This window comes from Protopterus annectens, chromosome 5.part1, assembly GCF_019279795.1.
Source record: "Protopterus annectens isolate FY-2018-M chromosome 5.part1, PAN1.0, whole genome shotgun sequence".
NCBI classification, from domain to species: Eukaryota; Metazoa; Chordata; order Ceratodontiformes; family Protopteridae; genus Protopterus; species Protopterus annectens.
Genome location: NC_056736.1, coordinates 277,604,116 through 277,628,417, shown reverse-complemented (window position 1 = coordinate 277,628,417; position 24,302 = coordinate 277,604,116). Strand labels below are relative to the sequence as shown.

General features: G+C 37.2%; 1 protein-coding gene across 1 annotated transcript in view; it reads left to right on the top strand.

Moving 5' to 3' along the window:
* Positions 1-24,302, top strand: part of GART (phosphoribosylglycinamide formyltransferase, phosphoribosylglycinamide synthetase, phosphoribosylaminoimidazole synthetase) — a 1,783,038-nt gene that overhangs the window by 1,745,227 nt on the left and 13,509 nt on the right. The window contains exon 21 of the mRNA XM_044072949.1: positions 2,895-3,010. Within this exon, the coding sequence (XP_043928884.1) occupies positions 2,895-3,010 (116 nt within the window). The remainder of the gene's footprint in view (positions 1-2,894; positions 3,011-24,302) is intronic.

Below are 24,302 nucleotides of genomic sequence, written 5' to 3'. Positions count from 1 at the left end.
TGGTCTCTTTAGCAAAGCTACACATGAGGAAACTCAAGTAGTTTCTCAACACTGTGTCCCTAGAAACTCTTTTACCCTTACTCCTATGCCTCTGGAAGTAACTCCTACAGTGGCAGGACACTGTATAATAGAACCCAGGAGCAACTTTCATGTCTCAGGTAGACAAGTCCATCATCACAGACAGCTCAGACATAGATTGGGGATCCTATTTAGGCCGCTGAGGGTGTAGTGCATTTGGTCCCCACAACAGAGGAAATTGCATATCAGTCTAAAGGAAATGTTAATAGTCTTCCTAGCCGTAAAGGCTTTCCAACAGCATTTAAGCCCAGGAACTATGCAAATCTGGACAGACAATACCACAGTCATGTGGGGGGCTTGTCTCTTACCCACTGTGCAGCCTTACCAAAAATATCTGGATGTTAGCCCAAGAATGTGGGATCACTGTCATAACATCATATATCCCAGACCACAGCAGTCTTCTACACTTACTAGAGACAAGCGAATAGATTGAAAAGGGAAGTATTCTTGGATCTCGCCACTCTGTAGGGGAATCCCCCCTCTAGGCCTTTTTGCTTCTTTTCACAACAAACAACTTCCGATATTCTGCTCCAGAACACAACAGGAGGGAGCCTAGAAAATAGATGCTTTTTTATTCATATGCATCTACTGGTTCTTGTATGCCTTTTTCCCATTAGCCTTGATTCCAAGGGAACTTACAAAGATCAAGACCGACACACCCAGCGTGATACTGGTAGCCCCTTTCTGGCCCAGACAAAATTGGTTCTCTCTACTTCTCACCCTCAGTGAGGGGAAGTTTTGCATGCTCCCAAAGACTATAGACCTTCTCAGCCAACTCAAGGAATCAGTCTTCCCACCCCACCCTGGCATCTCTGTCTAGCTGCCTTGAGGATTGGGTCATGACAACCACCTTGATGCCTTACCCAAAGGAGGGACTATCTGTTCTGAAGGAGGCAAGGGAGCTTAACACCAGAAAATCATATATGGCAAATGGAAGAGGTTTCCTGCCTGATTTCCCAGTCGAGACACTATCCCAGCTCAAGCAGGCATCATTTCAGTACTGCTTTACCTTTCACATATATTTCAGCAGGGCCTTTTGTATTCCAGCAGAAAGGTTCATGGCTCTGTATCGGCCTGCTTGCAGATTACTTCCCCACTCTTGTGTCCTTCCCACATGAAACTGTTTCTAAAAGGGGTGATTCACTTGAGACCACTCAGAAGGGACCCCATTCCAGCATGGGACCAAAATTGTGTTGGAAAAACTAACCCTGCTACACTGAGACAGCCACTACTGTGCCTTTCAAGATGCTCAACTGAAAGAACCAGCTGACTTATAGCTGTCACTTCAGCTGAAGAGTCTCTTAACTGCAAGTCCTCATAATGTCGTTCAGTCTTACACAGGGACAGGGTAACCCTCAGAACAAACCCATCATTCATGCCCAGGGTGGTTTCAGAACTCAGCCTTAACCAGGCTATCCATAAGCCAGTCGTCTTCTCAAACCCACAAAAAAATAAATTGAAAGAATTCTCCATTCACTGGATGTCCAAAGAGAAATCGGGTAATAACTGAACAAAACAAAATCCACAGAATGGGCAGACCAGTTGTTGGTACCCTTCGAAAAGGAGAAACTGGGCAAGCCTGTTTCAAAGCAAACCATCTGTAAATGGACTGCAGACTGCATCAAGTTCTGTTACACACACCATGGAAAGCCTTTACATGGCCACATTAGAGCCAATTCCACCAGACATGGCAGAGCTACCACTGCTGTCCAAAAAAAAAAAGATCCCACTCAAGCCATACTAGAGGCAGCCGCTTGGAATTTGGTTCACACTTTCACTAAACACTGTAACTTAAGACAGGTCTCCAGGACAGGATTTTGCCTCTGCTAACCTACAAATTATTTCCTAATCCTAAAGTAATCTGCACCCAGAGAGTAGCTTTGGGAAATATTCCCAAGGATTAATACTGCAACATTGACTATTAAGAACATAGCACAGTTGTGGCCCACCTATAATTGTAGATGTTAACGTAGATCAGTGTTGCAGTACATATTTCCAACCTTTTATCCCTCAGTTATGTAGGGACCGTCTTTCTGCCTCTACGTATAATCCCTTTTCTTCTCCTTTGCATTCACAACAAAGATCAGACAGCTGGAGAGGTTGTGCTGTCCTCTGGCATCAAACTGCTTTTCTGTGCTTAAAGACCTGAAGATGGCACTGACTGATGCCTTTCTTATTCCCTGACATCTCGATGTGTGTCATTTGAGCACCCATTGGCTTGAGATAATGCTAAGATTCTGAAAACTGGGCTGATCACAGGCTTCTGCACAGCAGGAATCCCAATGATTAATACTGCAAAATTGATCTACTGAAACATCTACAGTTATGGTAAGTGGGATGTAACTGTACTTTCTTTTTAATTACATCAGTAAACTGAAAGGAAAAAAATTGGTATGACATGTTACCAGTAAGCAGTGAAGTGATCACCTAGCCATATGACATGGTGAATGCACTTGACAGATGTATGTCAGACAAAAGGAGACCTGATTTGTATACTGTTATGAGTCTATATTGCCCATCATCATTAGCCGTAAGGATGCATAGCCTGTCACTGTTTAGCCCCATTGCAGCGTGTGCATGTTTGAGGGGGGATGTCATTGTGTAGTAGCACATTAATAAGTTTCTTACAAACTGTATTGTACCTTTATGGATATAAACGGGGGAAAAACAATGCAAGAAGCTTTATTGAATAAACAAGAACGGTCTCCTAAGTTGTATTCTTGGTTTTCACAATGTAGCCAAAATTCTTTATCAACTAATGTATAGTAGTAGTGTGTTTTGGAAGTAAACTTTTTCTGAAATGTGTTTAATTCCAGGTAAAATCTTGAACATCCACCCATCATTACTGCCTTCATTCAAGGGAGTAAATGCCCACAAGCAGGTGTTGCAAGCTGGAGTTCGGTTAACAGGATGTACAGTGCATTTTGTTGCAGTAAGTTCCACACAAGTATTAAAACTCTATATGTATTGTCAGTCATTCATCATAAGTTCCTATTTACTAATTCCTATGCTGAATGAATTGTATGTTTAACCAGCTGTAGAATATTAATTTCTTAACTCACACTGATGTCATGACAGTAACAATGCGTGTTTGCTTTGAAATTTTTACTTAGGCTGTTTTTTTCTTATTCGATGTATTGATTGTAGAGGCTTCCGTCAGTACTCAAGTTTCCTGAGTGTTGCCATATGGAAAAATATGGGGAGTTGCAGAGCAAGTGGGGAAGGGGTTCCCTGTTAAAATGTTAGCACTTGAAATGCAGAGTGCCTACAAGCCGAAAAGTCCAAAAACAAAGGAGAAGAGGGAATCTTGAAAATTGTTTTTTAAGCTACTTTTGCAGGAGGAACAAGGCCCCTGCACCCCCCCCCATGTGTGGTGCAAACCCTCTACACACCCCTGAGCTTGTATGTACCTCTGAGATCCACCCTACCTTGGAGAAAAGGGGAATATTCAGAAAAATGGCATCTGAGGATTGTTTCTTGCTGCTGAAATCCTTACTAAGAGATATAGCACAAGATTAAATTAATAGCCTAGTGCCCTTCACAAATTACATTACACTAGTACAGGAATGAAGTCCATCCCTGTGCATTTTTTCTAATAACTTTAGATTGCCATACGTACTCCTGAGTCAATATTGCAAATTTGTCATGACTACTCCTGAGTCAGCATTACAAATTTACTTTAATTCAAGAGGTCAGAACTGTCCTTGTGGTGATCTCTGTGTAGCTCTTAGTGGTGTCTTTATTTTTGAGTTCAGTAGCATGAGCTTTCTAACAATTCCTAGTTCATTCCAGTCACAGACACTCAGTTTAGATCTTATAACTTTCCTTGTTCAAACATTTCTCTGTGACAAAAATACTTAGACAAAATGCTGTTGACGTCATCATAGCAAGTGTTAAGCCTATCACAAACATGATGTTTTCCACTTCAGCACAATATCAGCAGATGTCACTGCCAGCATTTCAGTCCAGCAACCAGCGATTAGCAACAAGAGAAGATCGTTATCTGCTTCCTACGCAGAACATGAGTCATGTAATTCTTCATCAGAAGACTAGAGTTCCCCAGGACAGCGACTCCAAGCAGAAAATCAGACAGGTCGAACAGAAATAACTGACTAGGCCTGTGATGATTTGTCCTTTTGTAAGAACGTATCCCCTATCTCTGCATCTTCTTGCATGGATGAAGATGAACTGGAAGGTTTCCTTCCTTGTCCAGCACCTACCATTTGGCTCAAGACCCAGGCATCCATTGCTTCTCTACCATGTTTACCGGTTATCTCAAGTGTTTACTCTCAGTTAAAGAGCATGACTTAGGATTCATGTCACTGGGTTTGATTTCAGTCCCATAGTATTGACACTGTTTAATTCTGATTAGGTTAATGAATTACTCAGTAGATCAAGTAGAGAGCATTCCACCACACTATGCCATGTCTGCTTTTGAAGTGGCTTGTAGTTGTGGTAGTTGATTGAAAGGTGCAGGAGAGCGCACTTCAAGTAGTTCAGGCTTGAGGACGTTCTGGTGAAAGGCTTGAAACAGCCTGATTGCAGTGTTGCTAGTTGGTGGTTCTGCCAGGTGTGCAGTGTAATTTTAAACTTTTGCTCCTACTGATTCTGAGGACTGCAGGAGTTTTGTATTCATCCTCTGTCTGATTGACATGTGTTGGCAATGTCTTTTGCCATGTGTACAGTTTAATTTTCAGCCTTTCTTTTATTGGTTCTGGGAACTGCAGGATTTGAGATGAGGACTGAAAAGTGCACATCCCCATGCCATAGGATCCTTTGAGGGGCTCAAATGCCACTTGTTGGAGATAGACATGGAAAATGAATTCTTGCCTTTCATCTTTTGCTCCCATAAAGGACATGTATTTGAAGAGGCTGTAAGAGTAATGAAGTCTACCTTCTAATTTTACTTTGGGAAATTATGGCAGCAGGAATAGGTTTGTGTTTTGACCTTACTTTTCCAAAACTCATGAGGAGAGTGCAAGTGAAGTCTTAGAAGTCAGGACGCATCCTTTCTTGCAGCAATAGTGTGAGGCCTACTGGACCCCTAGACCAAGGTTTTTGGTAGAGTACCCCCCACCCAAACACACGCATGTACTTCTGGTAGATCAGTTCAGGGAAATACTGCAAATAAGTTGCAGCTCTCCGTATATCCAGCTGGACAGCTGCAAACATTAAAAATTCACTACTACTTGGAATACTGCTCTTTTCTTCTTTTCAATCTATACTTGGCAGCCAGACTACCTGCTTCCACATTCTTATACTGCTACGTGTGGATATCTCTGACAGAGAAACTGAACCTCTTGCTACTGTCATACCCCCCAAGCTCTCTTAACTGTTAAACTGATGACTCCACAAATGTATCAGAATCTTCACACACAAAATCATCCATATTAAACCCTCTCATTAGTCTCTGGCACCTCACTATACCCTTGCTTAGCAAATTAACTCAGCCCTGTCCCACCAGTGCTAATGAACATGACCAACTAGTCTAAGTAACCAAATATTTGGCATTCTTCTTCCATTCTTTCCAGAAGGTCCTAAAAGTAGGACACTTGTATTATTGTAGTATAAATAGTAGACTGGTGTTTAACCTGTTTTTTAAACTGCACCTGTCTACAAGCTAACATTACCAATAACTGTTCTTTAGTGGTGACTGTCCTGGTCTCAGAGTAGGACGGTGATCCCTACTATTGGTCAAAAGCATATTTACCTCAGTAACTCTTGAATCAAGTAACTTCTTTAAGACACTGACCCTAAGTGGATAGTAATTAATATTAAATCCAGGCTGCATTGCCACAGTATGCATTCCTTCCTTTTCTACCTCTATTTTCACCAGTTTACAAGATTGGAACTTGATAATTGTCAACACTAGATGAGAATATTTTAGTCTTCTTGCACACCCTACTTAGAGAAACCATGCCTAGTACTAGGGATTCTGTACTTGGATTTACAATGCCCTCTTGGAGTTTAAATCTTAAGGATATCCCTCTATCTCTTGGAAATAGTTAACTCTCCAGCTCATCCAGGTAGACCAGGTTCCCCTGATTGGTACATTTCTGGGTGTACCATATAGATGCTAAATAGTACAGGTTCTGCCTAAATATCATAGCTGACCACTGTCCCTTCAGATTCAGCACACCACCTTCAGTCCTAGTCATAAGCAGTTACCCCTCCCCCAAGCCCACCCTATTAAACCAAGGTGCAGATATTAACTTGGCAAACCTGTACTTTGACAGTACTAATATTCACTGTTATATTTTTAAACTTACAAAAATTGGTTTATATTCCCTGGGACAAAAATGTCTGTGGAAAATTTCTTGCTCATGGCTAATTCCAAAACCAAAGAACATGTTAAAGCAAAGAAATTCTACTACATTAATTTATGTAGCCTATCCCAAAGAGAATTAAGACCAAATCTAATGATACATCAACAAGCAAAAAAAAATAAAACGTAAAAAATGACCATCTAGGATGCCAAAATTCATTATGCACTACCTACAAAACTGTGCCCCCACCTCAATTCTAGAACTTGACAATGATTGCAAAAATCTCAAGCTCTGTAATCGTGACCCCTCCACATGAAAACATCTTTCTCGGATCTAGCAGTCCAGTACTTAATTCCATCAACAAGATCCTTTTCCGCCTGATAATGATGTCAGAAGTCTCCAAAATCTATCTAAAACTCTCCCTGACAAAATCATTTTTATAACTCTTCTGCACCCACAGTACCTAAAAAGTGACACCTTGTCTTCAAGCTTTGTCCCAACACCAATGAAATCTACTGTAATTATACCTCGTAAAAAAAATCCTATACTTTCTGAAAACTTCATGCCTATAGCAAAGATGGTTCCACTTTCTAAACTTTTAGGAAAAAAATGACCTTATAAATAAGTACTTTAAATCAACAGAACCTTGACACTGACCTCATCTTCCCAACCAGGAATATAAGGTCTACTCACAGGATCTTTGTTCATTGGTCAAAAATGATGGTGCCTGTGTTGGTGGTATTGAGGACTAACGTCCTGACTATGGCCCAGGCAATAATAGTTTGATTAGGGGCTCATGTGCTTCCCGGTGTAGGCAGTGTGTTGGGCAATTCACACTGCTGCTCTCCTAAGAGAGCCTCAGTTAGAGGGTGGCAGCATATTAAGATAAGAGAGGATATGGGGTGACTGAAAAAGGCAGTGGTGATAGCCCTTGGTGTATATGGAAGAACACACTGTAGTGAAGACAGTAGGGCATAGGTAGTCCTTGCATCTCTATAAATGGACTTGTCAGCACGAGAGGAGGGGTTTTAGCTAGGATGCTGGTGAGAGAACATCGTCCCATTGCTCTCATGTAAATTGCTTTTACAGTCTTTTCTAACTTCCTCTGATTCTTGTAGTTATCGTACAATTTTTTTAAAAGCAGCTTCTGTTCTAGATACAACTAAAAGCTCTCTTACATAAAAAAAAAGTCTTTCACTTGGAGATTCCTATCACTTTCTCTTTGCAGATGTTCAGATACCAATCCCTGGTAGGGAAGGCAGTCTCTAGCCTGCAGTCCAAACATTATCTTGACCTCATCCCACTTTACTTTCCTGTCTAATTTTGTTCCCAATACTGTGGTTCCTTTGCCAGTTTTGTCCAGTAACTTCCAGCCCCCCTCTTACCTGTTTGTAACTTTCAATTACCCTGTTGGCAAAATCTCCTTTCTCCATTCTTGTAGTGGCTTTAGTTCTTGGTCTACTTTTTGCTACTTTATGAATATGATCTGTATGGCTCTCCTGAAGAGTCTGCATGCAAAATACCATTCTCCTTTTTTCATGACCACCCCTTCTCCCCCCACTTTATCAACCTCTGTTTTGACTGGGATAGTCCGACTGGATACATGTCCATTTTCAGCGGAGGCCCGGGGAGAAAAGCTCCAAGATAATACACATTGAACATTTAGTAAATGCTAGTTTCAAGCAGATTGCAGTCTTAAGCAATACCAGCATTTAGCACATATAGTACTTATTATAAAACACTTTACAAAACATAACATTATTTTCAAAGTTAAACATACATAACATTACATTCAGGTTTAAGACACACTGAGCAGCGGTTATACAATTGACCCTTCCTGAAATGGAGTGGAAGAAAAAAAGTTAGAAGTAGTTGAAGGTAAGGCACCTAAGAGAGAGGTCACTAGTCGGGGTTAGTGCAAGGACAATAACCAGTGAGTTTTGAAGTATTTCTTGTTTGTTTTTGAATTGAGTTAGTGAGGGTTCTAGGGTCAAGTCAGCTGGGAGTCTGTTCCATATTTTTCCAGCAGAGTTGGCAAACAGAGTCCCCAGCTGAGTAGTTGGATTTGTATGTTTGAACTACGAGTCTAGTGGATGATCGCAGTGGCCGGGTGCAGGTGTAGGGGCTGGTAATATTTTTTTAGTGCAGGTGTATTTTCTGGTTGGTAAAGGACTTTGTGCCACTATTAGCTGGTTGAACTGCAGTAGGCTTGGCAGTTCAAGCCATCCTAGGTGATGTAGGTTGTGACAGTGGTGTGTTTGGTAGGCTGTGTCAGTAGCAAATCTGACAATGTGGTTATAGCAGGATGATAGTTTAAGATCTGTTTTGTTTAAGTTGGAGAATAGAGGTGAGGCATAGAGAAGAGTTGATAGCAGATGGGAACGGGCAATTGCAGTTCTAGCAAGTGGGGTAAGGAAAGGTTTGATTCTGTAGAGAGAGCCAAGTTTTTTATTTAATGGTTTTGATAGTTTGATATGCACATCAAACTTCAGGTTATCAACTGTGATACCCAGTAGTTTAGTTTGGGCTTCTGGGGAGAGATGATAGTGCCATTGTTAGCAGTTATGTTGAAGACTGGCAGGGGGTCCTGCATGTGGGGAGAAGAGGAGCAACTTAGTTTTGTTGGGGTTTAGGATTAGATGTTGATTGGAGAGCCATTTATATATATATATATATATATCTGTATGCATATATATATATATATATATATATATATATATATATATGCATAGAGATTTATATATATATATATATATATATATATATATATATATATATATATATATGCATACACAGACACACGTGTGTGTATATGAACCTTAACTGAACAGAGTTCCTCCCTAACCCAATCCAAGTGCAACTTGGACAACTGGATAGGGGAACTAACAGGAAGTTCATCCCTGGTTTGATACCTCTCTAATGGACACAACTAGCCTGTACATGGTTCATCTCCTAGGACCCTGCTTGTAAATAGTTCATCTCTTAAACCCCTGCTTACACTTATCATGGGCACTGGACCTTGTCAGAGATTTTGGATGCATGGCTAGGCTTACAAAGGCCCCTGTAGTCATAGTCAAGTTCACACTTACGAACCCATGTGCAACTGTAAAATATACCTTCAAGTCAGGTAATTCTACGCCACTTTGTTCTTTTGGAAGGGTCAGCTTTATCCCACTTAACTCTTGGTCTCTTCCCCTTCCTGATAAATTCCTTCAACTCTTTATTATTGTCCACAACATTTCTTGTTCAAAAAAAATGCCTGACTCGTATATACAGCTAAAGGGACTGAAACATTTTTACTGCTTGTACTTTACTATTCACATTCCTAAACAAGCGCTTCCAGTTTCTCAGTTTTTGTATTATCTTTTTATTCTCTTCCCACATAGCCTTAGTTGCCGAAACTGAAGCTTTTTCAGTGCATACTCCTAAATACTTCATAGTATCCCCTTATACAAGGGTACTGCTGAACCAGTTAATATGTTGGAACATATTTTATACCTATAGCCTTTGTTTTATATTCATTAATTTTATATCCCAAAAAGACTTGAAAAGGTCTCAAAATGTTCCACAACATTGAGATGTAATTTTTTTGAATTTATCGGGTACAAAATATCTGAAAATAAAACCCAGCTTTTCTTGATTAACATACCAATTTTATCCTTGTACTTCTGAATCCCTTATTTTCTTTGCCAGTGGCTCTAAATATAAAGCAAATAAAGGGGAAATAGGACACCCCTGTTTAGTTCTTCTCTTCATTTGCAACGTATCAGAGAAACCAGCCAACTTAAATTCTTGACTCCGATCCTTCATATATCCTCCCAGTTAACCTAATTGTATCAGGGAATGCAACTCTTTCCATTGCCCTGCTCTTAAAATCCTATCTTATTCTGTCTAATGCTTTCTCTGCAACAAGCCCTATCAACATCAGCAACATTTGCATTGCACTTCCCTCCGGATCATCATTGTTCTATTAATGTCAAATGCTTGCTTCCCCTCCACAAAACCACATTGATCCATAGATATCAATTTGGGAACACTTTTGCCATTCTTTAAGCTATTATAGATGTAAACGCTTTATAATCATGGTTTAAAATTGAAATGAGTGTATATGAAGCTGTGTCTGATGGGTCTTTACCATCTGTGGGTAATAAAGCCAACAGTTTTTTTTCCAAGATGCTGGTACTAAACCTTACAGATCTTAATCACTTTCTTCTCTCGTAACTTCCATAGGAATACCATCTTTTCCTGGAGACTTTCCTGCAGACTGATTTCTACATCACCATTTTTATTTCATCCACTATCTTAACTGTTTGTTCAGCCTCCTCTGCCTCTAACCTTAGCATATTTCAGTCTTCCATAAATATTTCCATTTGTGTTCTCCATTTCCACATTCCTCTGCTTTATACAATCTTTCATAAAGTTTCCTAAATATCTCTAAAATCACTAGAGGATCTCTGATTATTTTTCTTGTTATAAGCTCCCTACGTTTGGTTTCAACCATTTATACTTTCTGTTGCATAAGTTGTTGTGCTAAAAGCTTGTACTCTAGAGTTATCAAAAAAATATTTGCTAAACTCATGCATTTATTCAAATACTCTTTAATTTCACTTTAATGTTGTGCAGTTGCACTTTTTCTTATCTGAGATTCCACTTATTCAGCAATACTTTAACCTTTGTCAGCCTCTCTAAATAATTCCTGTTACTTCTTAACCATATCTTTTACTTTTATTTTTATTTTGTTTTTAAACTCCTTTTTCATTTTATCCCACTCAGTTATCACTTCTGAAGAAATTTCTATCTTCCCTAATAACTTCCATTACACATTCCTTAAATTCCACTCTTTTTTTAGCAAGTTGGTGGGAACGTGGCAGTCTCTCATTTTTACTTAATCACCCTGCATTTTTTCTTAGTTTTTATCGATGCATGATCGGAAACAGTTATCGATCAAATGCATGTTCCTGTGAAATGTAATAGTTATCCAGTCTAGCCCAGTCCTTGGGTAATATGTCCATTTTGTCAGAGTTCCTACAACTTGAATACACCACTTCCATACAAAATATTTTCATAAATTTCTTAAGGTCTACCTTATATATATATATATATATATATATATATATATCTATACATGTATTTATTTATATTCCCTTCTTAGTCCCCTGATACATCCTCACTATTGCAAATTAAGTTGTAGTCCCCACCTATAAGTAATATTCTCTCCCAAAAGCTGATTTCTGCCAATGTTTTCTTAAGCTCTGTAATACCATTTTTTGGTGGAATAAAAATACATGCCTTTGTAATCCTCCTGTCGTGCCAGTATCCCCTTAGTACCACACATCTACCATTATTGTCTTGTTTCCTCTTCTGTCACTGTTGGCGCCCTTCTAGCAATCACAATTGCTCTTTTCTTTTATCCCTGATATTCTGCTCAATATCCATCCTGAAGTCCTTTCTTTGTCAAATTAATTTGCTAATTTCTTTCTAAATGAGTTTCTTATAGCATTGATATTTGCACTCTGCATTTCTTAATATAATTTAGTTTTCTTTATTATTGTTTATAACCTGCAAGTCCATTTAATTTCCAAGATAATGAATACCATAGCCATTATTTAAAAAAAAAAAAAAAAAAGCTATGGTTCTCACTAAGTGCATGTGACAGTTTTTTTTGTCCGTTTCCAACCTTTGTGTTACATGCACACACTGTTTGGCAGGCTGATCTTTTACACATTTATTTCTTCTATGCATTTGAACCTGTCAGTTTTCACAACTTTGTTGTAATGATGATATCAGATCCCAACAGGAGTCACCACATGGAAAAGTCGAATGAATAAAAAGTCTTTTATTGAGCCATAAAAACACACAAGCGCTTTCACGTAGATAAACTACGCTTCTTCAGGTGTAAATATCAGTAAAAATAACCTTCTTTTATATAAAACTTTTGGCGCGCAAGCCAAAACACAGAACAATCATTAGTTGATGATGTAATTAGCCACAGCTATTCTTAAAGTGGCGATAAAAATTTTAAACAGAACAACTGATCTGTTAATAAAAAGCTCAAATCCATAAGGACAAAACACATGTTAAATTTAATGCTACAAATATTTATAATATTGCATCAAATTAGATCTATACAGGAAACGCTGGAAACGCATGTAAATATTAAGTCAAAGTCCCGGTATACTAACATGAAAATGTAACCGGCTTTCTAAAAGGTTATAATAGTTTAACTGCTATAGCGCCAACCAACTAAATGTCCGCTTCGATGTTAAAACAGATGAAGCATATCAAAGTTGGCTCAGCATTGAGCTCAAATGTGCATTTAGTGTATGCAGACTACTGCCCGAATCTCAATGTCAACTAATCAGTGGTTTAAAATATAAGGCTTACCGCTTTAAAACCTAAGTACTCCAAATCTGTGTGATTAAAACACAGATCAACTGCTGATGAGCTATGAAGAGTATAGAAAGAACCATTCAGGAAACCATGGAGACAAAAAACAAAAAAATGTCTCCCAAGTTCTAAGAGATATAACCATGATGTCCAGGTTTGTTCAAAACTGAATCATAAAATGCTGATGTTCTCATTGAAAGACCCTTCAACATAAATCCAGATAAGCATGCTCTATATACATAAACTAGGATGCATGAAAAGGTTAGTAAACTTGCAACTAGTGTATATGGATGTAATTTCTTAAAAACATATAGCAAGTCGGGCAATGTAAAACGTCTTTCAAAGTAAGATGCCTATACTTATTTATCTAAACCACATATTAATGAAATAAACATGGCAACCCCCCATTTCTGCAAATAGAGTTGTTTCTGGTATAAGAAAACATTATTATTAAGTATCAGTTCTAAGAGACAATTAATTAGAATTTGTCTGTTGTTACTATAGTCAGATAAACTGACTAATACCTCATTAATAGCTTGGAGCCCCAGATCATTCGGAATACAAGTAAAGAGGTTTTTGATATCCATGGTGACTAGTAACAATGGTGTCTCCTTTTTTTCAAACTCTAGATCTTTCAAAGAGTCTATAAGTTGGTAAGAGTCTCTAAGGATGTTAGGGATGCTATCTACTAAAGGTCTAAGAAGGCTCTCTATGAAAAGAGGAAATAGTACAAGTTACCCAGTTATCACTAGAGACTATAGGTCTCATCGGTATGGGTGTAATGCCTTTATGGATCTTGGGTAGCCCTTTAATTATGGGGGTTGTGGGAAATTCTATGAAAAAGTATTCATAGAGCTCACAGCTAATCTGACCCCCCCCCCCCCATCAGGAGGTCATAGAGATCTGAATGTACTGTTTTAATAATCTTCTTGTGGACTGTTGGAGTGATCTTTTCATATACAGTGTCATCAGATAAAAGATTATTCATAGTGATGTCATAATCTGAAAAATTCATAATGACTACCGCTCCCCCCTTGTCGGCTGGCTTAATAATGATGTCTGTATTATTCATTAAAGCATGCAGGGAATCCTGTTCTGCTTTAGTCATGTTGAAAAAGCAGCATCTTTTCTTGTGGAGAGCAAACCATTCGTAAAAATCGGTCTCACACATTTTTAAAAAACTTTCAACATTGTGTGGCATGCATGGTATGAAACTGCTCTTAACTCTAAAAAAAATTCTTTAAATCATTCGTGTTTAACACGCTATTATTCTTAAACAGAATTTTAAGAGAAACAGTACGACAAAACAGTCTTAAGTCCACAAGGACATCATTGAGAAAACTTGTCTGAGAGGGTATAAAATTAAGACCTTTCTCCAAAAGGGAGAGGTCTGATTCAGATAACACATACTCCGAAGTATTATATACTAGGGAGTTCAATTTCTCTGTTTCCTTGTTGTGGTGTACCTTTCTCCGGATCCTTTTCTTTTTCTTGGCCCTCTGCTGTGAGATCGACCTCTCCATCCTAGTTGTTGCTTTACAGGAAAGGAAAAACTTTGTTGTAATGAAAACCCTCAAACAAAAAATACATTTTCAGAATACCCATCACTTGTTAACTTAGAACAAACACAAATGGCCAGCAGTTGATGTGGTTCAGAGTATAAAATAAAGCACCAACACAAGTGCTAAAATAAGAAACTTTAATGAACAGACCGGTTTCGGCAAAAACGTGCCTTCTTCAGTGTGGAATAAATAGACAACATTTATATTTATACTCTGAACCACATCAACTGTTGTCCATTTGTGTTTCTTACATGAGATTTCCCGGGCGTGCGGAACCTACGTTCACAGCATTTTTGTTTGACTAACTTAGAACAAACCCACAAAACTATGTATATCTTCAAAAAAGTTTAACTCACCAGATAGGAGCAATTACCCCAAATTGACAGCTGCTCCTACAAGGCCCTCAGGGGGTAGGAGGCACTGGCCATCTTAGAGTAAAACGAAATTACATACTGTTCTATTCAATGCATTCAAGTATTCAGGCTGCTATCTCATATTCACATAGTTTCCACCCTTATTTTCCATTGAACTGTGTGCCAATATACTTTTAAATTTTGCATTTCTGTCAGTAACGAATGCTCACTCCTCTCAAGATCAACTGCTTGCAGAGTTTAAAGAGGGTTGCACACTAATCAACAGTGTAACTTCACTGTTAAAACAGAAACTGAGAAAGTGTCATTAAGAATGTTTTTGGTAAAATTCAGTTACTGGCAAGTAAATATGCTGCCTGCATGCCAGCAATGAAGAAATTTGGAAAACCTGAAAGAAAATCATCCAGAAAAGGTAAAGCGAAAACACTGTCTGGGAAGTATTCTGCACCTATTCAGCAAAAAAAACAGTTCAGGCTTTCACTCTGGTTCAAGAGATAGCTTCCAGTTGTTAAGAGGAAAAAAATAAATCAAATGTATTGAGGTGAGTAAAATGAAACATTGAAAAAATATATCAATTTAAGCAACAAAATTCTGGAGAGATGGAACACACTTTAACTGGCCATTGAGATAAACTTATGTAAAATCAGAGGTTGATGTGAAAATGCTGGCCGAGGGAGGTTTCTTAGGAAGAACTGTTTATAAAAAATGGTTAGACAGCAGGTATAGAGAGAACTAGATTTTCTGCTGTACCAGAGAAACTGGAAGGAACAGATGTATTAATGTTATGAAAGCACAAATAAGCTATTAACTCATTCCCTCCGGTGTAGCTCTTTTGATTGTGTAAACTTAAAAAAAAAAAAAAAAAAAAAAACGAGAAAACCACGGTCGCTGCTCCAAAACTTCAGTAAAGAACCACCAGGAGTCAATATTCGTGCTTTCGTTCTTTTTACTTACAGAACTTTATCAGAAATTAATTTATGATGATGATCTGGAAGTAAAAAGAACTAAAGCACTAATATTGACTCCTGGTGTTTTTTTATTGAAGTTTTGGAGTAGTGACACTGGTTTTCTCTTGTATTTTTTAAGTTTTCAAGTGTTTCTTTCTTGGTGTTGTGGCTCTTTTGATTGTGTACTTTTATCTCCCAGTGGGTGTGGCTTGGTTTTGAAATAAATTAATTTATCATCTTACATTTCAAACAAATATTCATATCTCTGGAACCGTGTTACTAGAAAATTGTAAATGACCAACTATCCAGAGTATATCTTTACATTAGTGGTATTCATTCACTTTGATGGTTTAAACTGGATTTTTTAAGACCGTGAATATTAATTTTGTAATGTATAAACAGCTCATATCTCAGTAACCATTCAAGCAAGGGACCTATTGCCAGCAGAATTTTCTTCATACAGCTGTGAACTTTCATATGAAGCTGTGTAGTTCTGTTTGTGGTACCTTAATGTTGCGATACTTGGAGAAATATGAACATGATCACAGTGCAAATAAACAGTATACAAATATTTAATTTCTCTTTTTAGTTGCACTAGACAGAGGGCAAATATCAATACAGTTGTTTGCACCATCCTGTATGCTTTAAGATGCATTCTTCTAATACCTTGTATGTAACATGGCTCTGGAATAAATAAATGTAAGTATGAATAAGAAATATTTGATGCCTAAAGCATCCATAAGAGGTAACTGCAGAAATGCCTGGAGGTGCACTCTGCTGTAATGAATTAATTGGTGTTCCTCAGAAGAATTTAATTGTGTATGCGCCAAACCTGGCCATGAGAAAGCACCCAAGACTTATTTTTAATAAAGATGCAGTCATACAAGCAGAAAGGGTTAATCCTGACAGAATTGCGGCTGAAGGGCGAAGTATTAAAAATTGGGATTTGCAGAGTGTTCGTAGAAATAATTATTTACTGTACACCATGTAGAGAAGAAGCAAATTTATCCCAGCAATCAGGGAATGTTGAGAAGCAGGTGTGAGATTCAAGCTGCTGTATCCAGCTGTCTTCATAGAGTTTTTCTTGGAGGATCAGTCATTTTTTGATGTAGAATAGGCTAATGAGGAAATAGTGTGTCCAACAGAAAATGAGTCAGCAAGCAGAAGGGGGGGACTCTGCTTCTCATTCTTCTGATGGTAAGGTTCATAGAGAGACTTTGCCAGTAAAACCATTTTCAGTGTTCCAAAGGAAAATGCTTGAGACAAAAAAAAAGCGTAGGAGTTGACTAGGAAGATAAGCAGTGCCTTGGACTTAAACAGGAAGAAGACTAGCAAATTTAAAACTAGTGAAATGGAAGACAGTAAAGCATCAAACTACATTGGTGAAATATGGTTCAGCCAGGAAAAAGTGGCTGAAAAATACTGAACTTTTGTTGACTTTGTTAAACCTATGGGTGGACTGCAAAGCATATCCCCGCTTTATATCAATGTTTAGAAAGAACCTAAAAGTGGGAAAAATGTAAGAAAAACAATTTGTTAGCATTATCATTTGTATAAAACATTTGATGCTATAAACTGCATGTTTGTGTAGTGTGTACTGTGGTATTTTAAATGTGGGGGAAATTTCACTGAGTGTTGGTGTTATATTTGTTGGATATTAAAGTACTTTTTTAGTTGCAAGAACTAGATTTTATAGTATAACCAGAAAAAAAGGCTGAACAAAAGCAAGTATAATGTTCATATGCTGTGATCTTGGGCTGGTGGGGTGTAGTGTAAATGTACCCTGATTTATATTACATTATGTGTAGAATTAGGATATTTTTTCTTATTTTACAAGGGTTATTCTCTAGTTTACTACCTTTGGTTTAAGCTGTAAACCTGTATTTTTGTAAACGTGTAGATTTTAAAAATAAAACAAAATGGTGAAAGCTATGAAAGAAGCTACGCTTCTTACAACTGCAAAGATATCAACTTCTCCACTGGCAAATGAAAGGTTTTCAGGATGGTTATTCAGTGGAATACATGGGACAAAAGAAGAGGACTACTTGACTACTTGTATTAATTGCAAGAGTAGCCCCAATAGTGATAGAAGATAAAAATAAGATAGATTTCTATTATTAAAAGGCTGCTGGCAAGGGGAGGGGGACTAACACTGGTATGCATTTATACTCCATCTAAAACTCTTATAATGGGGCTTAAAAAAATTCTTGGAGAAATAATCAGCTTTCAGCAAGGAATATTAAAGGTGGAGACTGAAATTTGATTTGCAGCAGTGAAGATTGTTTGGGGGGCCCAAAATATAACAAAGGAGGGTGGATTTTTGAAGAAAATTATGAAAATATTTGGAATGGAAGATGTGAATTCAGTACTAGGAGTAAGGAGTAAATTTAAATATTCCCCAGGATGCAAAAAACTGAGCTAGACCAGACATAATTTACATTTCACAGGAACATGTACATTTAACAAAGTCTTGATATGCACCCAACATCATGCACCAATGAGAACTAAAATAAAAACAGGGTAATGAAATGAGGTACTGGCACTTCCTCCATCTGTTGAAAAGAGAGGAATTTAAGGAATGGGTAGTGGAAGCTATTCAATAACTATTAGAGAGAGAATTTTTTATGAAAATATTTTTAGGGAGTGGGATAAAATTAAAGTGGAGTTTAAAAATAGGGTGGAAATAAAGGCAAATATGGTTAAGAAGAAACAAGAATTGTGTAGAGGGGCTAACAAAGTATTTCAGAATAGGGGGCATCTTACAGAGCAAAGAGGAGCAACTTCAGAATGCTCAATAGAAAATAAGGGATTACTTGGATAATATGCATGCGTTCGTAGAGATTGCAGTTAAGCAACTGTATTTTGATAACTCTGGAGCACAAAAACTTTTAGCGCAACAACTCGGGCAACAGGAAATAGAAGCGATGTCGCCAGCCTTAGGGAGCCTACATCAAGGAAGGTAATGAGATCCTGTAACGGTATTAGAAATATTTTGGAAATTCTATGAAAATCAGTATAAAACAGAGAAGCTGAAATCAAGGCAACTACAAATGGAAATGTTTATGGAAGAATTTAAATGGAACAAGGTTAGAGGTGGATGACGTTCAATTACTAGCAGTTAGGATAGGAGATGAGATAAATGATGTATAACCAATTCACAGGAAGGTTCCCCAGGAATAGATGGTATACCCATGGAAGTTTGAAAGCTAGGAGGGAAAAACAATCTGATAAACATCTGGAAGGTTTTGTTTAATGGTATTTTAAGAGGAGGAGTACCAACATCCTGGAAGAAAGCAGTGATAGCTGTAATACGTAAAGAGGGTGAAGACCCATCGGATCCAGCTTCATACAGGCCCATTTTAATACTAAACCATGATTATGAAGTTTGCCTGTAATGGCTAAAAGAATGGCAAAAGTGATACCAAAACTGATAGATACTGTTGAGTGTGGTTTTGTGGAACGGAGGCAACATTTGACAGCATTAACAGAACATTGATGATTCAGAGGGAAGCAGAATGCAAGGAAATACTACTGTTGGTGGGTCTTGATGCGTAGAAAACATTTGACAGATTAAGCTGGGACTTTATGAGCAAGACAATGGAAGTATTTGCATTCCCTGATAAAATTATAAGGTTGATTAGGAGGATGTATGAAGGATCGGAGGTGAACATTAAAGTGGGTGGGGTCCTCTCTGATGATCTCTGCTTGAGTGGAGGACCCAGGCAGGGGTGTCCTCTTTCCCTTTGTTTGCATTATATTTAGAACCATTGGCAAAGAAAATAAAGGACTCCGGCATTTAAGGATATAACTGATATGCTGGTTAAGATAAGCTGTCTCTGTTTTGCAGATATTATTTTATATCTGATTAAACCAGAAAAGAGCCTTTCAGTATTATGGAACATTTTGAGGCAGTATCATATCTTTTCGAGATGTAAAATTAATGAAGCTAAAACAAAGGTTATAGCTATAAATTATGTACCCATACACAAATTGGTTCCACGATATCCATATTTATGGGGACGTGAAATGTCCTTAGGAGTATGGATTAAAATGATTCTGGTGTGGTAGTTAAATTATATGTGGGAAGAGACTAAACAAAAGATAATACAAAAATTGAGAAATGGAAGCTCTCTTGTATGGATAATATACAAGCAATTAAAATGTTTTTAGTCCCTTTAGTCTTATACACGTGAGCCATTTTTTATCATCTGGAGGAGAAATTGTAGATAGCAATTAATAAAGAGCTGAAGGATTTTATCTGGGAGGGTAAGAAGACAAAAGTCAAGTAGGATAAGCTGATTCTTCCAGTAGAACAAGGCCGATAGGGATTATCCGATATGAAGGTGTATTTCATAGGTACACAGTTAAGGCTCCTATGCGTAACACAAGCAGAAACCAATAATTCATAGTGGAAAGGGATAATGAAATGGGGCAGAAACTCAAGAAACAAGGAGGGATTTGGGATTTTGGATGCAGATCTTTAAGGAGAATAACAGTCGTACAGAATATTATATTCGTAAAATAAAAAGTATTCTAAGAACTAAGCCAACACAGGAATGGAGAAGAGATTCTAACAATAGGGAAGACTGCAAATTGGGATGCAGACAATAGGCAAAAGGGGGCTGGAATATATTGGAGAAAACTGGCAAAGGAACCAGTCTAAAACAACTTTACTAGAAGTAGTGTATATAGTAATAGAGATAAAATAACTGGAATTTGTATCTTTAGAAAAGGGAAGGAGCAAATTACATAGAAGTAAATTGAAATTATGGGAACAATAAAAGCATAATGCTCAAGAGGAGTGTAGTTTAAGGGAAGGCCAGAATTCAAAAATTTTTTGTAATGTTGGACTAATAGCAAAGAATGTATGTGATGTATGTTATATTTACATGGAAAATGTTAAAATGTTTTTTTTTTCTTTCCTGTTAATGTATGTCTACCTAGAAAGATTAATTGCTTGCACCTATAGGCAGTTCACCTCCATGTAAAAGTAGTCAGCAATGAGAGAGAGCAGCTAGCATATCTACAGTTGCATGAAAGAAGTTTTGTCAAATTCACTAAGAAAAGAATGTATAACTGCCTTCAGCCACAGACTGAATATTTGCTGATGGAAAACTATCTTTGTAGATGCAAGGATGTTAGCATTTTTTCATGGCTTTTATCATTTTGTCTTGGTTTCCAAGAATATTTGTTTATATTGTAAGCCAGAGGCATTAATCTTAGCTATCCACCCTAGTAAAAATAAGAGAAATTCTTTACATGTAGTATAATCAATTCACATTTTCACCCCAGCTGCCCAAAATCTATCTTCTATCCAGCTTTTCTTCTTGTTATACTATAAAGAGCCTGTATTTCTTATAACTAAAGTGTTTTAATATCTCTAACACAATCACTAAGACGTCTCCCCTCCAGATATACTATCTGGTGCTGATGTGATAGTATAGGTTTGCCTCTAGAATGGTTATTTCCTTTGTCGTGGTTTCTATATAGGTAGAAGTTCTAGTGCTGGGTCATTCATAACATAGGTTAAGCAGATATCCTGGAGTTTGTATTACACAGAGCATAGGGACAGGGCTACTGAGACCTGAAATATTTTTGGTGAGGAAATTTAGAAAGACGGTGTGTTGTGTACGTCTTTTAGCAAGTACAGAGGTACAAGTTAAACTTAATCAGAAGGGACCAAGCAAACAAGTGAGAGTTGCAAACTGTTGTGAGGGGCTTTGTGAATTTAGACAGGAGTGTTCTTATAACAGCAGGCAAATGCTGGAGGACTTCTAGGGGGAAATTGGCAAAACAGCACTGCGGTTATGTGGGCTGGGTTTATCATGGTGGAAGCTAAAGCCATTTATTGGGACCAGCAGAGTCTAAATTCATTAAATAGTAAAACCATAGAGGGATTAGAGAAGGGGACATAGCTGTGAGACTAGGTGGGGTTAAAAGTACATTGTACAAGTCTGTAATATCCAAGTAATGGGAGCATAAAGCAGTCCTAAAAGATACAGTATCTTACTGTTGTAAAAAGTATATTCCAGGTGTTGGCAAGGTTGGAAAAGGTATGCTTAGTCATGCTTATAGTGAATTGATAGTCTTACTAATGTACAATTTCTTCCTGATGGGTAATGGAGTGAGTACAAAGTGTTGACTGTGCTAATGGTGTGCAAAGTAGATTTCCAAGATGGCTGCACATTGATCAACAGCTTACTTTCAGCTTTCCCAGTGTGAAAACAAACTGAGAAATAAGAGCCAGTGACCTTGTCAGTTTGGGAAAAATCAAATTGGCTAGTAAGTGCACTGCCTGGATGCCAGCAAAGAAGAGATTTAGAGAACCTGAAGGAAAATAAGCTGGGAAAGGGAAATAAAAAAACACTGGCTGGGAAGAATTCTGGAGATGTTCAGCAAAAAAAGCAGTTCAGACTTCAGATTTGGTACAAGAGATTGATAGTCAAACTAAGAAATGGTTAAAATGAAACATTGAAGGAATATATAAATTCAACTAACAAAAGGCTAGATAAAAACAGAACAATCTTTAATTAGCTATTCAGATGAAGTGGTAAAACTGCAAAAACTGGAGGCCAAAATGAAGAAAGGGCTGGTTGAGTATGAGGTGCATCAGGAAGAGCTGTTAAAAATGGTAGATTTAGAAGTAGCAGCACATAAAGAAAAAACTAAGATTTTCTGCTGTACCAGAGAAACTGGAAAAAAGACTGCTGAAATTCTTGGATAGGTTTATAAGGGCTTCTGGCCCAATAGTTTAGTATCTTCTATGAACCTATGAAAGCCCAAATAAGCAACTGGACTGGTATTCCACATAGATTTGTTAATTGAAAGGGCATTAAGAGTATGTGTGTGTGTATATATATGTATATGTATATATATGTATATGTATATAGATATATATAGATATGTATATATATATAGATATGTGTATGTATATATATATATATATATATATATATATATATATATATATATATATATATATATATATATATATATATATATATATATATATGTATATATATATATATATTATATATATGTATATATATATATATATATATATATATGTGTGTGTGTGTGTATGTATATATGTGTGTATATATATATATATATGTATATATATGTATGTATGTGTTTGTTCCAAATCTCTCCATGAGAAACTTTATTAGTAAAAATGCAATCATACCAGCAGAAAGATGATCTTGACAAAACTTTGGCAGAAGGGGAAAGTATTAAGTAGGAAACATCAGAATTTGTGGAAAATGATTATTCAGTGTACACCAAGCAGGAGAGAAGCAAATTTATCCCAGCAGTTGGGAAGTGTTCAGACGTATATGTAAGATTCAAGCCGCTGTATCCAGCTGTCTTTAGTATACTTTTCTCTTGTGAATCCAAGATATTTTTGGATGCAGAACAGGCTAAGGAGGAAATAGTTTATCCAGCAAAAAAGTAAGGCAGCAAGTAGAGGAGAATTCTGTTTCTCATCCTTCTGACAGTAAAGCTCATAGACTTTGCCAGTGAGACGTTTTCCGGTATTCCAAAGAAAAATGCTTGAACGACAGAGAAAAAAGTACTGGGGTTGACTAGAAGTATCAAGAGTAATTTGAATCAGAATCTGGTGTTATGAGATGGAGGTGAACAGGAAGAGAGCAGCAAAACTGAAATTAGTAAATAAATGGGAGACTATAATGCAACAATCAATTTGTGAAATATGGCTTTGCAAGAAAAAGGGGCTGAGAAAGACTAGACTTTTTTGACTTTGCTAAACTTCCAGGTGGACTAATGTATACCCCATTTTGACATTAATGATTCGAAGGACACTAAAAGTAAAAAAAATAGTTTTTGTACTTGGTATTTGTATACATTTCACGATATAAACTGCATGTTACACAGTGAAGTAGTTTTTTTATACTGTGTATTCTGAGGTATTTGTGGGGTGAGTCTTCTCATTGACTGCATGTGTTAAATAATTAAGTAATAAATTAATAAAGTAATCAAGTACTTTTTTAGTTGCAAGAAATATCAGCTTTTACAGTACAACAAGAGAAGAAAGGCTGGGCAGAAGTAGTTTTAAGTTACTATACTGTTATCTTGGGCTGCTGGGGTGTGGTGTAAAAGTGCACTGATTATAATTTATGTAAAATTATGATTTCTCATACTTACAAGGGTGGAAGTCCATTTTAATTCCCTTGGCTTAAGCTATAAGCAAGAGTTTTTATAAGAATATAGGCTAGAAAAATAAGACAGAATGATGAAAGCCATGAAGGTGCTGTATTTCTTGCATCTGCAAAGTTTATTGGCTTACCTTTTTTTTTTTCTTTTCATTAGCAAATGTTCTTAGTGGGAGTCAAGAAGTCTGCAGCCGAAGGCAGGTGTACATTCTCTTGATTGAAATATGCAAAGATTCCTTCATGTATCTGTAGAGTTTACCTGTTTTTTTCTCATTACTACTTTTACATGGAGTTGAGCTGTCTGCAGGTTGAAGCAATTAATCTTAAGAGTTCTGAGCATTCTTTTCTGAGGGAAATGCAGAATTTCAAGTTACACTGGCAAATAGTTAGGTGAAAATAGTTTGTGAAGTTATGGGAAGTGAATAATTTGTGGCAGCCTACCTAGCAGACTTAATATTTTAATGCATTTAATAGAATAGTGTACAATTTATTTTTAAAGGTGGCCATTGAACTTTCTTAG